This window comes from Podarcis pityusensis (genome assembly GCF_964106645.2).
Source record: "Podarcis pityusensis genome assembly, chromosome: 8".
Lineage (NCBI taxonomy): Eukaryota > Metazoa > Chordata > Lepidosauria > Squamata > Lacertidae > Podarcis > Podarcis pityusensis.
The window spans coordinates 73328501-73342843 of NC_138033.1; the positions used below are offsets into that span (position 1 = coordinate 73328501).

Genomic DNA, 14343 nt, shown 5'->3' on the forward strand with positions numbered 1-14343 from the left:
ACTAATTTAAAGTTCCTAACAAAGATAGAGAACAGATGTAAAAGATGTTAAACAAACCACCAAAAACCACCTTCTTCAAGAAAAAAAAAAAGGTAAAACCGAATATCTTATAAAGTCACTTATTATAACATCAGGAGTCCTTCTTAGCCCAATATGGCGTCAGAGGTTTTCTTAGCGTGGAAATGCACTCACAGAGTCACAGAGATGTAACAGAATAGTCCTCTTTGTCTTTCCACTGCTTCACTGACGCTGAGATCACACTTCATTCGCAAAAATTTTCTGCTCCCCTTTTTAAAGTCCTCCCTTCTCTTCTTTCTTCTGGAGAAAGTTAAATTGTTACAGGGGAGACGATAATAGTAGCCGCTAGCGGCAACTTACTTTCATTTTAGGCTCTGCATACAACCTGTGTCTTTAAATGAAGCCAGACGTCCGCTGAACTCGAGCTCTTCTCTTTTTAATTCGGAGACTTCCTTGCTCTTACTGCTCGTCAATTCCAGCAATTTTAGATGTTCTGCATCCGAATTTCTTTATTTTGAGAGCGGAGCGCTATCTCCCACAGGCTCGGGGCTTCGCTTATTAGCCGCTGCTATGGCCGCCCGATCGCCTGCTGCTCGTTCCGCCGCACTCTTCACCTCTTTTTACGGAGGCTACCTGGCGGCCGGACGGGCAGCTTTTTAGGCACCGCCGGGAACCTGAACCCCTAGACACCCTCCAGAGGTACAACCAGAGGTTTTTGCGCCCTAAAAACCTCCTTTTTCGGCTAAAAAAGCCAGGGCTTTCCCACCGGAAAAAACCCTCGCCTGTAGCGGGTTCCGCGCTCCACCGGAAGTCAAATTAGTTACAATTTCAAACGGTTGTGTGCCAAACCCCTGAAATGTACAGTGGTACCTCGGGTTACAGACGCTTCAGGTTACAGACTCCGCTAACCCAGAAATAGTACCTTGAGTTAAGAACTTTGCTTCAGGATGAGAACAGAAATCGCGCAGCCGCAGCAGCAGCGGGAGGCCCCATTAGCTAAAGTGGTGCCTCAGGTTAATAATAATAATAATAATTAATAATAATAATTTTTATTTATACCCCGCCCTCCCCAGCCAAGGCCGGGCTCAGGGCGGCTAACAAGCAATAATAATACAACTTAAAAACAAGATTAAAATATTGAAACATTAAAATGCAGCCTCATCACAGGAGGAGAAAGGAAAAAGAAAGAGGGGGAGGGAATCAAATTGGCTCCAAGCCAAAGGCCAGGCAGAACAACTCTGTCTTACAGGCCTTGCGGAAAGAAATCAGATCCTGCAGGGCCCTGGTCTCATGAGGCAGAGCATTCCACCAGGCCGGAGCCAGTGTTGAAAAGGCCCTGGCTCTGGTTGAAGCTAATCTAAGGTTAAGAACAGTTTCAGGTTAAGAATGGCCCTCCAGAGCGAATTGAGTTCTTAACCCGAGGTACCATTGTACATCCAAGTTATAAGCAATTGTTTCTAAATCTCTGTACTTTCAAAGTCAGCTCTTGATTTTTATTTTATTTTAAAGAAACCACAATTCATCTCCCCTGATCAGGAAACTGAAGACAGGGAGGGCTTCCCAACACAAAGACCAGCTCTCCCGGTTGAAGGAACGGGATCCGGAATTTTACAAATTCTTGGAAGAAAACGACCGCACGCTGCTGAATTTTGATGCCTCCGATAGCTCTGATGAAGAGGATGGGCTTCACGTGTTGCCTGAAAAGCTAGAGGTGATTTGTTTCTGTTTTAAAAAAAGATATATAAACTGATTTTCAGTGATGCTCTTGGACAGTTGCATAAGGTCCACCTAGTGCCGACCTTAACATCATTTTAGTGCCCATTGAATACCTCTCTTTTCCCCATGGTATTTGACAGATTTTGGTGAATATTTCAGTTTATTCCTGCTTTCTGCTGCTGAGGTTTTGCTGCTTCATTGGGTCTGTTTACAGGTCTTTGTAATGGCTTTGTTTTAAGCCATTCTATGTTTTTTGCTTCATCTTGACTCTTTATTTTTCATGAGTTGCTTGGATACAGGTTTGCTTGATTTTTGTAACAAGAGACTAATCATTTTATTTATTTGACTTCTATACCACCGTTCATCATAAGATTGCAGGGTGGTTCACAATATAAAAATACAAGGTAAAAGCAAAAATAAATAGTTAAAACACAACAAAACAATAACTCTTCCTTCCACAAGTAAAAAAAAAATACTGATGCACTGTTAGTCCTTACTTAGGTTAGACCCATTGGGTGGTGCTCAGCTAAATGTTACTTGGAATAGTCCCATTGAAATTAATGAAAATGTGTAAGCTATGTCAGTTAATTTCAGTATTGAAGCCTTCTTGCTACAGTATGTCTATGCTGAATAAAACTTAGCTGAATACCACCCACTGGAATGAATGGGGCTGTCTGACTTAGGCCCTTGTATTTCAGCCGGTGTTCTCTGAGTAGGATTTGGTTGGCTACAACTACATTTTAAAATGGCAATTTAAAAAGCATTGATTCCTTAAAAACAGATCACAATAAAACAATACACCACACAACAATAAAATAAAATGGCGGCATGAAGCCTCAGTCTTCGGCGGGGAGGGAGGGAGGGGAACTCTTGATTCTATGAAGAAAACACGGTGTCACCATTTGCACCTCTTGAGGCAGAGAATTATGGGAGACAGGCCATGACAGAAAAGGCCTTGTCTCGTGTCACCTGTCTGGCCTCGGAAGGCAGTGGGACCCAAGAGGAAGACCTTGGAGGCGAGCAAGAAAATCCATAGCTGGAGATGTTTTATTGATGTTATGATATGCTGTGTCTGCAAAGTTTTCCCAGGCCGTGGACGCAAGTTTTGTGAAAGACCGTGCAACATTTAATAATGAAACGGTGAGTTTATAGTTCTATTCTGCATATACAATTTTCTACATTTGCTAAATGTGACGGTTTTGTGATATGGAAGGAAGTGAGTGACATCTGACTTCAGAGGACTAAGTGATTTAAATTCTCAGGGATGGGGAGCCCAGAAGCTGCTTTAAGATCCAGATGCTGTGAAAAGCAGGATATATTCTGTGCTATTATAATATCCTTGAGCAATGTTTCCTTTTGAGATGTTTAAGTTTTTTTTTGTTAGCTGTTCTGCGTTATTAAATGCGCATTTTATAGTTACCTCCTTTGTAACTATATTTTCAAATCTTTGTAACTATATTTTGAAATATTTAAGAAAGTACTTTAGTTTCCTGTTAATTGTGGTGCTTTGAATGTGTTACACGAATTTTAAGGCGCAAACACCTAGCAGCCTCTCCTCCCCCCCCCCCCCGCAAATACCAATCCTTCAATCTTCAACAATTTAGGAAATATCCCCTTGAAAAAGAGACAATTTATTTTAGTGGATATAACTTAGACAGGGCAAAAGCAGGGGTATTTTTAGCCTCCAGTTGAACTGTGAGACTCCCTTCCAAATCATAGCTGTCAAGTGTCCCTTATTCCAGCGCCATGTCCCGCTGCTGTCCCTTATTGATGGATGTCCCTTAAATGTCCCTTAAATGATGTCCCTTAAATTTCAAAGGAAGCAGCTCCTCTCCCTCCCTCCCTGCCGGCCAGGGAGGAGGGAGGCTCCAACTGTGTTGCTTGGCTCTGTTCTCACCCAATAAGAAGTCTAAGAATGACTGGGGGGTGGAGCTTGCATGCCTTGTGTGTGGCTAGTTAATGCAAGCTGAGGGGTTTTTTGAATGCTGGACGCCATTTTGTTGCACGTGCTGCTGCCAACTTTGCAGTGCAAAGCCAGGCCGGGGAGCCATCTTAAGTTGAGGCTGCATAGGCCTTGTGGTGCATGTGATTCAGATTCTTTTCAGTTGAACCTCTGGTTACAAAGTTGGTTGGACAGTGTTCTCGAAGCTACCAGCATGAGTTTGACCAGACTACAGGAGGACAGGAAGACTGGAGTGCCTGGAACAGGTGAGGCTGCAGGTCCCTTATTTTCAAGGCTGCTGGTCCCTTATTTTCAAATCTGTAAGTTGACAGCTATGTCCCAAATAGGTAACAGGAAGGTCTTGATAAGAACTTTCCCAATATAGACTGGCTGAGTTCTTTTCACTTGCAAATACCTCAAACCTGTAAATGGTTTAACTTCTGCTAGCCTTCTGCAAAAAATAAAATAAAAAATGGACCTGACAGAGGGATATCTGCTATGTAAATGGAGACAGTTCTTTGTCCATAGACTCTATGGATAAATGAGAACAGCATTTAAATAGAATTCTCCAGGAAAGCAATTAACATATATCCTAATCTATGATTGACAGACTTTTAAGGATGTTTGGGATGAGAAATTTGATCTCTGAGCTTGGTCTGATTTACATGCACAACCCATTTGTGTGACTTTTGCATGATGGTTTTGGGTGGTCCCTGGCTAAAGGGCTGGGCAATTTCCATGTGTCTTTGAACTGGTTAGACACTTTTGCTCTGGGCTTCCTTCCCCACCTCCCTGCACTTGCAAACAGAACAATAAAGATCAGCCTTGCATTTGCCTCCTGCTTCCTGCCCTCCGCTCATTCTCTGACCAAAAAATGAACTTAGGGGATGCTAGGTCCCTTGGTGGGAAGTTGGACTTTAAAGTCAACCCCATGTTTTTGTATAACAATTTAAATTTGACTTAAGGTGCACAAGGTTTTTTATTTAATTTTTCTGAGAAGGGATCCTTGTTTGGCATAACTATGGGACTGATTCGGTTGTCATTTGCATTCTCCTATGTTTCCACCTTCCAAGCTACCACTAGCACAGTGATGCACTTGTGGAATCGCTATGGATGCATTGTGGCATGAATAAGGATTAGGCTTAAAACGTTTGCTTTTGGGCACATTACTCTCTTTTGTGCAAGTAAAAAATCCAAAACTTTTAATACACTATCCAGTAAAGCCCTAGAGCTAAACTTGCAATTGTGGCCATAATATTGTGGATGCGCCCTACTAAGCAGCTGCTGCTTCTTTTTTTTAAATAATTTTTATTAATTTTCAATACAAATATATATATCACATCACATCCAAATTTATCACACTTTTACACTTTTGGACTTCCTTCAGCATCTCTGACAATCATCCGTAGTTAAATTTTTGTTTCGCATTTCCTAATTTTAATATTGCCTTTTAATATACCCTCTCCCTTTTGTTTTCTTTTTAACAATACTCAAACTTTCACAGAGCTTCTTGAAACCCCACAAGCGTTGTTTGCTCATCACATATGCTTTTCAGATACTCCACAAATTTCCCCCAGTCTTCGATGAACTTATGGTCCCATGAATATCTAATCTTCCCAGTTAATTTATCCAATTCTGCATAGTCCATCAGCTTCATTCTCCAATCTTCCAACGTCGGAAGTTCCTCTTGTTTCCATTTTTGGGCCAATAGTATTCTTGCTTCTGTTACTGCATATTGAAAAAGTTTACAGTCTTTTCTATTTATTTTGTTTCCCATTATTCCTAAAAGAAACGCTTCCGGCTTTTTTACAAATGTATATTTCAACATCTTTTTCAATTCATTATATATCACATCCCAGAAACCTTTCACTTTCTTACAGTCCCACCACATATGGTAAAATTTCCCTTCTTTTTCTTTACATTTCCAACACTTGTTACATGTTTTGAACATTTTCACTAATTTAACCGGTGTAATATACCATCTATATACCATTTTCATTACATTTTCCTTTAATGCAGTACATGCTGTAAATTTTATATTTTCTTTCCATACTTTTACCCAATCATCAAATTGTATATTATATCCCAAGTCTCTGGCCCAATGTATCATGACCGACGTAACTTCCTCGTCCTTCGTATACCATTCCAACAGTATTTTATACATTTTTGACAAAATTTTATAATCATTGTTTATTATCTCTGTTTGAAATATTGAGTCTTTTTCTACATATCCCTTTTCTTTAAGATCCTTTTTAAATAGTTCATTTACTTGAAAGTAATGCAACCAATCATATACATATTTTTTAACCTGCTCATAAGATTTCATTTTCCATTTTCCTCCTTCTTTAACTATCAGTTCTCCATATGTAATCCAACTCCCTCTCATATTGATTTTCTTCACACTCATAACCTCTAACGGAGATAACCAGTGTGGAACTCTTGGTTCTATTAGGTTTTTATACCTATCCCATATTTCAATTAAAGATCTCCAGAAGATGTGGTTCTCAAAACCTTTATGGATCTTCTTCTCACACCATAGATACGCGTGCCATCCAAATCTGTTATCAAATCCTTCCAAGTCTAGTAACTCTTTATTTTCTAATTTTACCCATTCTTTCAACCAACAGAGACATGACGCTTCATAATATAATTTCAAGTCTGGCAAGACGCTTCATAATATAATTTCAAGTCTACTAAGAGCAGCGTCACACCAGTTTTGGACATTTACACCAGTTTGCAATGTTAAGGAAGGTTCTGCAAATAAAAGCGCTTTCTACATTCATGAGTATTCACTTTGGGCATGCTAATTGCAAGTGTACAATCACGCAGAAGGCTGCAGCTTTGTTAGTAACCTGTCGGTGGTTTCAAGTTGTGCTAGCAACCATCTGGTGGTGGCAAGTTGTGCCTAATGGCCGAACTTCCAGCTGCAGGAAAGTTCGGAGGAAACCAGCCATTAACTGGCAGATTTTAATATGACCATTTTTTCCTTGTTATTATTAGGCTGCAAGTTACTTTTGCAGCTAAAACCAGACATAGGCACAAACACTTCCTATCTTGCATAAGTCTTAACTTGCTGCTCTACTACCACATCAAAAATGATGGAAACCTATGAAGAATTATAGCCCGAGGTGGGTGCTACATCTGCACAGCTCCTCTGTTCTTTGTCTTTCTGTTTTTCGTGTGACATTATCCTTGCAAGACTCCATGCATTCAGGCAAATAGCCTGCTGCTTTACTATCTCTTTGATGAAACAAAAGTGGTGAATGCTCTAGGGTGGGGTTTTTTTTGTGGCGGGTGTTGTTCATTTGTTTTTTGTCCATATGCTCTCATCTGTTCCTGTTTTAAAAATTGCAGCATGCTCTTGTCTGTAATTAATAATGCCACAAACTCTTACCAAGTCTGTGTGGGGCTGGCAGGACTCTTCATTCTCTCTCTCATGAAAGACCTGGAGAGTCTTCCTTGTGCTCAGAGAGTTGGCAGAGGAGGAGCTGGCTGAGACTGGGGCTGTCATACCACCAGCAGGGTAATTGGACCAGGCTCCCATGGCTGATATTTCAGAGCCCATGGAGCCCCAAGGCTGGTTGTCCAAATGCTGCACATCAAGCCTCACTTGCTGTTGGAATTGAATTACCATTCCTCCTACTACCATGAGCAGAGATAGACGGCAGAAAGGCAAACAAGTGCTGTTCAGTAATGTTTTATCCTGGATTGTTTTGTTTGATGTTTTAGAGTGGTGTAAACCACTTTGAGATTTTTTAAAATTTAAAATACAAAGCGGTTTAGGAATGAAATGAATACAGTGGTGCCCCGCAAGACGAATGCCTCGCAAGACGGAAAACCCGCTAGACGAAAGGGTTTTCCATTTTTGAGTTGCTTCGCAGGACGAATTTCCCTATGGGCTTGCTTCGCAAGACGAAAATGTCTTGCGAGTCTTGAGATTCCCCCCCCCCGCTTTCCCCCCCCTTTTTCTAAGCCGCTAAGCCTTTAATAGCCTTTTAGCAGCTAAGCCGCTAATAGCGCTAATCCGCTAAGCCGCTAATAGGGTTGCTTCGCAAGACGAAAAAACCGCTAGACGAAGACACTCGCGGAACGGATTAATTTCATCTTGCGAGGCACCACTGTAATAATAATAATTTCATTTTCCTTCACTTTTTCAGATAAGAAAACATGGTGCACCTGCTACTCACCAAGCAGATGAATCTTCCAAGTCAAGCCCAATGGCACAGACATTAAAAACAATGGACAGTGAGTTGCGCATGAAGGTGGAGAAGCTGTTCAACATTGCATACTTCCTTGCAAAGGAGAACCTTTCATTTGAGCTCTTCCCAATGATATGTGCGCTCCTGAGGAAGATTGGTATAAGACTAGGCGAGGCGCACACGGATGACGAGGCGGCAAAACAGATCGTGCATTACATTGCTGAAAGCCTGCGTCTGGACCTCAGGGACAAATTGAGTAAAGCAGAGTTCTTTGGGATTTTGGCTGACGGCTCAACGGATAGGTTGGCTGTCGCAGCTGACATAATTTACTTTTATTATATATTTGAAGGCAGACTGAAGTGTAGTTATGGAGCTGTTAGGCAATGTACTAGTGAGAATGCAGTAGATGGGACATCTACAATTGAGTCAGTTCTCCGTGATTACGTACCCGACTGGAAAAGCAAGCTAACGGCGATAAGTTTCAATGGGACCGGTGCTAATATGGGGACTGTGTCTGGCGTAGCAAAACAGTTCCAGGACAACTGTCCAGGTTTAGTGGCAGTTCATTGTGTAGCTCACCGACTGGAGCTTGCGATAGGTGATGCCTTCAAGTGTGTAAAATTTGCTAGGGTCACCGAAGATGTTGTGTGTGGTATATATACATTTTACTACAGTCATCCTGAAAGAGCGAAGGTGCTGAAAGATATTGATGAAGTACTGAGCGAAAAAGCGCTTCGCCACATAGGTATTCGCAGAACCAGCTGGTTGCAGTCAAAGAACCGTGTTGTGAAGGCATTGGCAAACAATCTCCCACTAGTGGTGGCAGATTTGGAGCAGACTGTGAGTGGTTTTGGTGCAGAGTCAGAACTGAAGGAGTACTTGGAGCGTTTGAAGTCGGAACGGTTTGTAAGGTTTTTGTTTCTCATGCACGATGTTTCGAACACACTCGCGAGACTATCTGAGGCGTTTCAGAGGAAGTGTGTGTCGGTTAATGATGTTGAAATCAGTTTGGCTTCGGCAAGAGAAAGGCTGCGGAGGATGGTGAAAGAAAGTGGCCCTCAGCTGCGAAAATTTGAAAGTACCGTGCAATTGGAAGACGGCGTGTTAGTGTACAGAGGTGTGAAAATTGCTTGTAGTGCAAGTGAAATGGAGTGCTTTGAGGAAGATCGACGTGTCTTGCTGAGTTCAATTGTGGAAGGAATAGACAAACGGTTGGACAGTATCAGAAACGACAAAGTTCTACGAAATGTGGAAATATTTGACCCATGCAACGTACCCGAGCCAGTCGGTGAAAGGGACTCGTCTACAAGTAACCATGGAGAAAAAGAATTGAGTGAACTGATGCAAGCATTGCCTATCAATGTAAAAGTCGACAAGGAAGCCATCATGGAGGAATATCAGGATTTTAAAGTGTGGGCTCGGAATAAGAGAGTCATCACATGTGAAGAAGCTTGGCAGCGTCTTCAAGCAGAGTCAACAGCTTCTGATTCATATATTAATATATGTAAAGTTTTGAACTTTTTGCAGGTTCTCCCACTTAGTACTGCAGAATGTGAGAGGGGCTTTAACCAGTTAAATCTGATTAAAACAGACATTTGGAATAGTCGGCTTGTGACTACCGTTGACGACTTACTAATGATCCAGATGAATGGCCCCAACCTGGAGGTTTTCAATCCTGAAAATGCAATTAATTTGTGGTGGAAGGATGTTGCTATAGAGCATATTGGAAGACCAGACTTCTAAAAAGAAAAACTATTTTCGAAACTGAAGTGTGGTAGCAATATTTTCTATTCTTTAAGCGAAATTAAACATCTAATTCAATTTATTCATTCACCTTTTGTAACAAACTTTGCAGTTTTTTGTCCTTGTCATAGTACTCTTAATAAATTGTGCAGTAATCTTAGCAAATGAATTAGTGTTACGCTACTGTAACGATCATGATGCCACTTATAATTGGTTTATGGATTTAGCACTAGCACTACATAAAATATTACTGACATACAAAGCTGTGTTACATACAAGTGTAGCACAATATTTTATATAATGCACACACACATACATATACTGGTATTTATAAATATTAGTTATTCAAATGACATGGTTGGCCGCTATTACTAAGGCTGAGCCCCATATAGGTTTATAGTGTCCCAGTAGCAATTGCTATTAAAAATGTGGTATTGAAAATGTGTCACTGGTGTGAATTGTGTATTAGTTTGTGTGTTTTGAAAAAAGATGACTGGAATTGGTAAAATGTGCAACTGAATAATTAAATATATTAACATTGACAATATATACAATTCAATTTTTGCTTTGTAATTGTAATAAAAAGAGAGGGGGATAGACATTCCATTGTGTTGACCGTAACCTAAGTTAGAGGTGCTTTTAGCAACTGGCTTATATATTTGAGTTTCTAACATTGATAGGGTGTTGGTCAACTAAATGTTACTTGGAATAGGCCCACTGAAATTAATAAAAATGAGTAAGCTGTGTCCATTAATTTCAGTAGGTCTACACTGAATAAAATATAGCTGAATACTGGAATGAATGAGGCTGACTGTCTTATGCCCATTTTTTTCACTGGGTGTTCTCTGAGTAGCATGTAGTTGTCATTTTAACATTTAGTGGTAGCCAATTTTTAAAAAATAACCGAATCCTTAAAATAAAACTACACCAATAAAACAATGCACCACAGAGCAACAAGATAAGATAAAAGAGCAGCACCAGGAGCTTTTCCACCCCCATCATTCAGCCTGCACGTGGAGAGGTTACAGGGAACTAGGCAGAGGGCCTTCTCGGTAGTGGCGCCTGCCTTGTGGGATGCCCTCCCATCAGATGTCAAGGAGATGAGTAATTATTATTATTATTATTATTATTATTATTATTTATTTATTTATACCCCGGCTAAAACTGGGCTCAGTGGCTAACATCAAATGTATAACACATTAACATAAAATCAGGCAGTCAATTAAAATACATCCTAAAATCAGATCAGGATCAGAATAAAATCCAATCAGATGGCAACCCGCAGATTAGGGTTGGGGACCTTAAACTGCTCACCAAGCCCAGCTGTTTGTGGTGAACTTATATGGGCCTGTGAAAAAAATTAGGAGGCCACTTTCATGCAAGTTCTTATGAAAGGGGAGAGGGAGTCAGACTGAACCTCGACCAAAGGCCTTTAGAAGACATCTGAAGGCTAGGGAATATTTTGATGTTTGATGTCTTGCTGTGTTTCAGTTTGTTGGAAGCTGCCCAGAGTGGCCTCACTGTCATGTATCAGTAGACCCAAGAGCAAAACCTCCCAGAGCTCCTGGGAAGATTATTCTTGGAATGGGCTGGATCAGGCCTGTTGCCCTACTAGTTCAGCATCCTGTTTTCATAGTGGGCAACCTGATACTTCTTTGAAAGCTTGAAAGCAGGATCTGAGCACAGCACCATTCTCCCCCTTTGTGATTCCCAGCATCTGGTCTTCATTAAGACGCATAACGTTCCCCATCGGTGGAGGCCTAACATAGCCATTGTGGCCTAGCAGCCCTTGATAGCTCTCTCCATGAATTACTCTATATAGTCTTTTTCTGAAGCCATTCTCATTGGTGGCCATTACTGGTGGGTCTTGCGGTAGCTAGCTTGTGCTTCATAATCTCTTGAAAGCAAAATTATCTTACCTCATCTACAATAGAGTGCTGTTGGTTGATAGATTCAGCCCATAAATGTGCTTCACTGGTTGAATTGGTTGGCACATGAGTACTGTTAGATTGTACAAGGGTTTACGATGGCTATATATATCCTGGATAAAATTCCTTACAGAGGTCACCCTCTGGAGTTCTAAGTATCCTAGTGAAAATTTTAGCTGCTGTCATGAGCTCTAGGAAAAAGCTTAAGAGTAATGATGTGGGTTTTCCAGAATGTTTTTTCTCCAGGTACCCTAAATTTGTATCATGGTTATTTTTTGTTTGTATTACTCCAGAGTATTACTGGGCCAGAGATTAAGTCTGGAGGGTTCTAGCCAACTAAGTTTTACTCAGAGTAAACACACTGAAATTGATAGACTTGTTAGGCCCACATTTAAAGCACTATTATGACAGTTTAAACAGTCATGGCTTACCCCAAAGAATTTTGGGAAGGGACATTTATGAAGGGTGTTGAAAGTTGTTAAGAGATCCCTATTCCTCTCACAGAGCTTCGATTCCCAGAATTTCAGGAAAGAAGAATTGCTTGATAAATCACTCTTGGGGATAGTAGTACCGTCAGAGGAATGGGGGTCTCCTAACAACTTTCACCACCCTTCATAAACATCACTTCCCAATCAATGGATTGAGAACGTGATAACACTTGCAACGTATGAATGGATTGCTTATAGACATAGATTTCAGACAAATATATTGATATCTGTAACAGGTTTATGCAGAAGGCAGTAGGTTATTAGCAGCCATATGTAAGGATAATAATATCACTTATATCTATACCATAAGCTGTAGAAATGAAATTGAATTTCCAAAATGTATTACACCAGGCTTCCTCAACCTCGGCCCTCCAGATGTTTTTGGCCTACAACTCCCATGATCCCTAGCTAGCAGGACTAGTGGTCAGGGAAGATGGGAATTGTAGTCTCAAAACATCTGGAGGGCTGAGGTTGAGGAAGCCTGTATTACACTGTACTTTTGGCACGTTTTTTCTCTTCCACATTTTAAAAAAATTCCTTTTATCACATTTCTGTAGAAATGAAAGCCTTTCAATTAAATACCAATTAAAACAAAAACAAGTGGCACTTCCCAGGATTTGTTGGAGGAAGCCACGACAGAAGCCCTGATTCTGTTCTGACAGTACTCATTACTATGGAGTACTGTTGCCTTTTTAAAATAACACTTTGGCTGCTCATGGCAGCCATTCTGTGCTGTGACCCCTTGGCACTTTTACTGAACTCCAGAGGCTTTAAGACCACTATTTTCTCCGTCCCTGACTGCCCACTATGATTTTGGGGTGTGTGTGGGAGTTGTAGCCCAAAACCTCTTGAAGAGCACCAGGTGGGGAAAAGGACTGTGGAGATTACCATCAGGTCTCCAAGGTTTTGGATGGGGCTGGGCTTTTCCAGCCCTACATAAGCATGCCAGTGATTGAAATTCTGGGACCTTTTACACACAAAGCATGTGCTCTTTTTATTTTTAGCAAAGCATGTGTTGTAACCATTGAGCTTCCCCTGGCATTTTAGGGGTGAGTACACAGGCAGAGAGTCCTCTTCCAAATCTGCCTTCCAGGTATCTGAAAAACCTGCTGGTGACTGCTTATTACGTCTTTATGATAACCTCTCGGCACCATTGTAAAATCTTTTGCAGGAAGCCAGTGATGATGAAGATGATGAAGAAGAGCAAACCAGCAAACGGAAAAAAGTGGACTTCATCAATGTAAATTTGAAGATGGTGGAGCATTGGAAAGCAGCTGCAGAGGCAAGAGATGAGGCCGTTTGATTTCCTTCCCACTCCGTTTTTTAAGGGTAGCGCTGATTAAATTGGGGTGCTGATCACCTGTCCTTGTGCCCATCCTATAGCAAGTATCCTAAGAAAACATGCGGCACGCTCCCTTTGGTGTTAATATCAAAGGTGGCTGAACTGTTACACCCTGGGACTGTCGGTTTCCACATTCCTCGTCTTAATTTTTAATGACGCGAAGAAAGCTGTATCTGTCTGTCTCTCCTTAATCATCTTCCCATTGCTCTGTCCTCTTTTCTACAGAAGCAGCTCACAGCAAAGCTCTTCCACGAGATCACCCAGGCTTTCAAAGCCTGCGTGGTAACAGCCAAGGGGGATGCCTCGGGGCTGGAACCTGGCAAGTACAAAGTCACTGATGGCACAGGTGAGCTTCCAGCACTTCTCATGCTTGCCTTTTGCCCCTAGTGGTGATAGAGAACCTACTCATGCAGCGGAATTGTGTGACACATGGGTTTACTGGACTGTACCATTCACAATGCGGGTGGTGCTGTGAGTTAAACCACAGAGCCTAGGACTTGCCGATCAGAAGGTCAGCGGTTCGAAGCCCCGTGATGGGGTGAGCTCCCGTTGCTCGGTCCCTGCTCCTGCCAACCTAGCAGTTCAAAAGCACATCAAAGTGCAAGTAGATAAATAGGTACCACTCCAGCGGGAAGGTAAACGGCGTTTCCGTGTGCTGCTCTGGTTTGCCAGAAGCGGCTTAGTCATGCTGGCCACATGATCCGGAAGCTGTACACCGGCTCCCTCGGCCAATAAAGTGAGATGAGTGCCGCAACCCCAGAGTCGGTCATGACTGGATCTAATGGTCAGGGGTCCCTTTACCTTTACCTACTATTCACAATATAGGAGGATGAATGGGGAGCGGTCATAGCTCAGTGGCAGAGCATCTGATTTGCTTGCAAAAGGTCCCAGGTTTCATCCCTGCATCTCCAGATGGGCCTGGGAGAGACTCCCTTCCTGAAACCCTGGAGAGCTGCTGCCAGTGAGG

The 14343-nt window shown here is 41.7% G+C and overlaps 1 protein-coding gene across 3 annotated transcripts in view; it reads left to right on the top strand.

Moving 5' to 3' along the window:
• NOC2L (NOC2 like nucleolar associated transcriptional repressor) overlaps positions 1-14343 on the top strand; it is an 85987-nt gene that overhangs the window by 17199 nt on the left and 54445 nt on the right. For 2 of the 3 annotated variants that reach the window (XM_081016080.1, XM_081016082.1), the window contains exons 3-5: positions 1528-1729; positions 13206-13316; positions 13602-13722. In XM_081016080.1, coding sequence (XP_080872206.1) covers positions 1528-1729; positions 13206-13316; positions 13602-13722 — 434 coding nt within the window. The remainder of the gene's footprint in view (positions 1-1527; positions 1730-13205; positions 13317-13601; positions 13723-14343) is intronic. The other variant, XM_081016081.1, reaches the window with a different exon arrangement.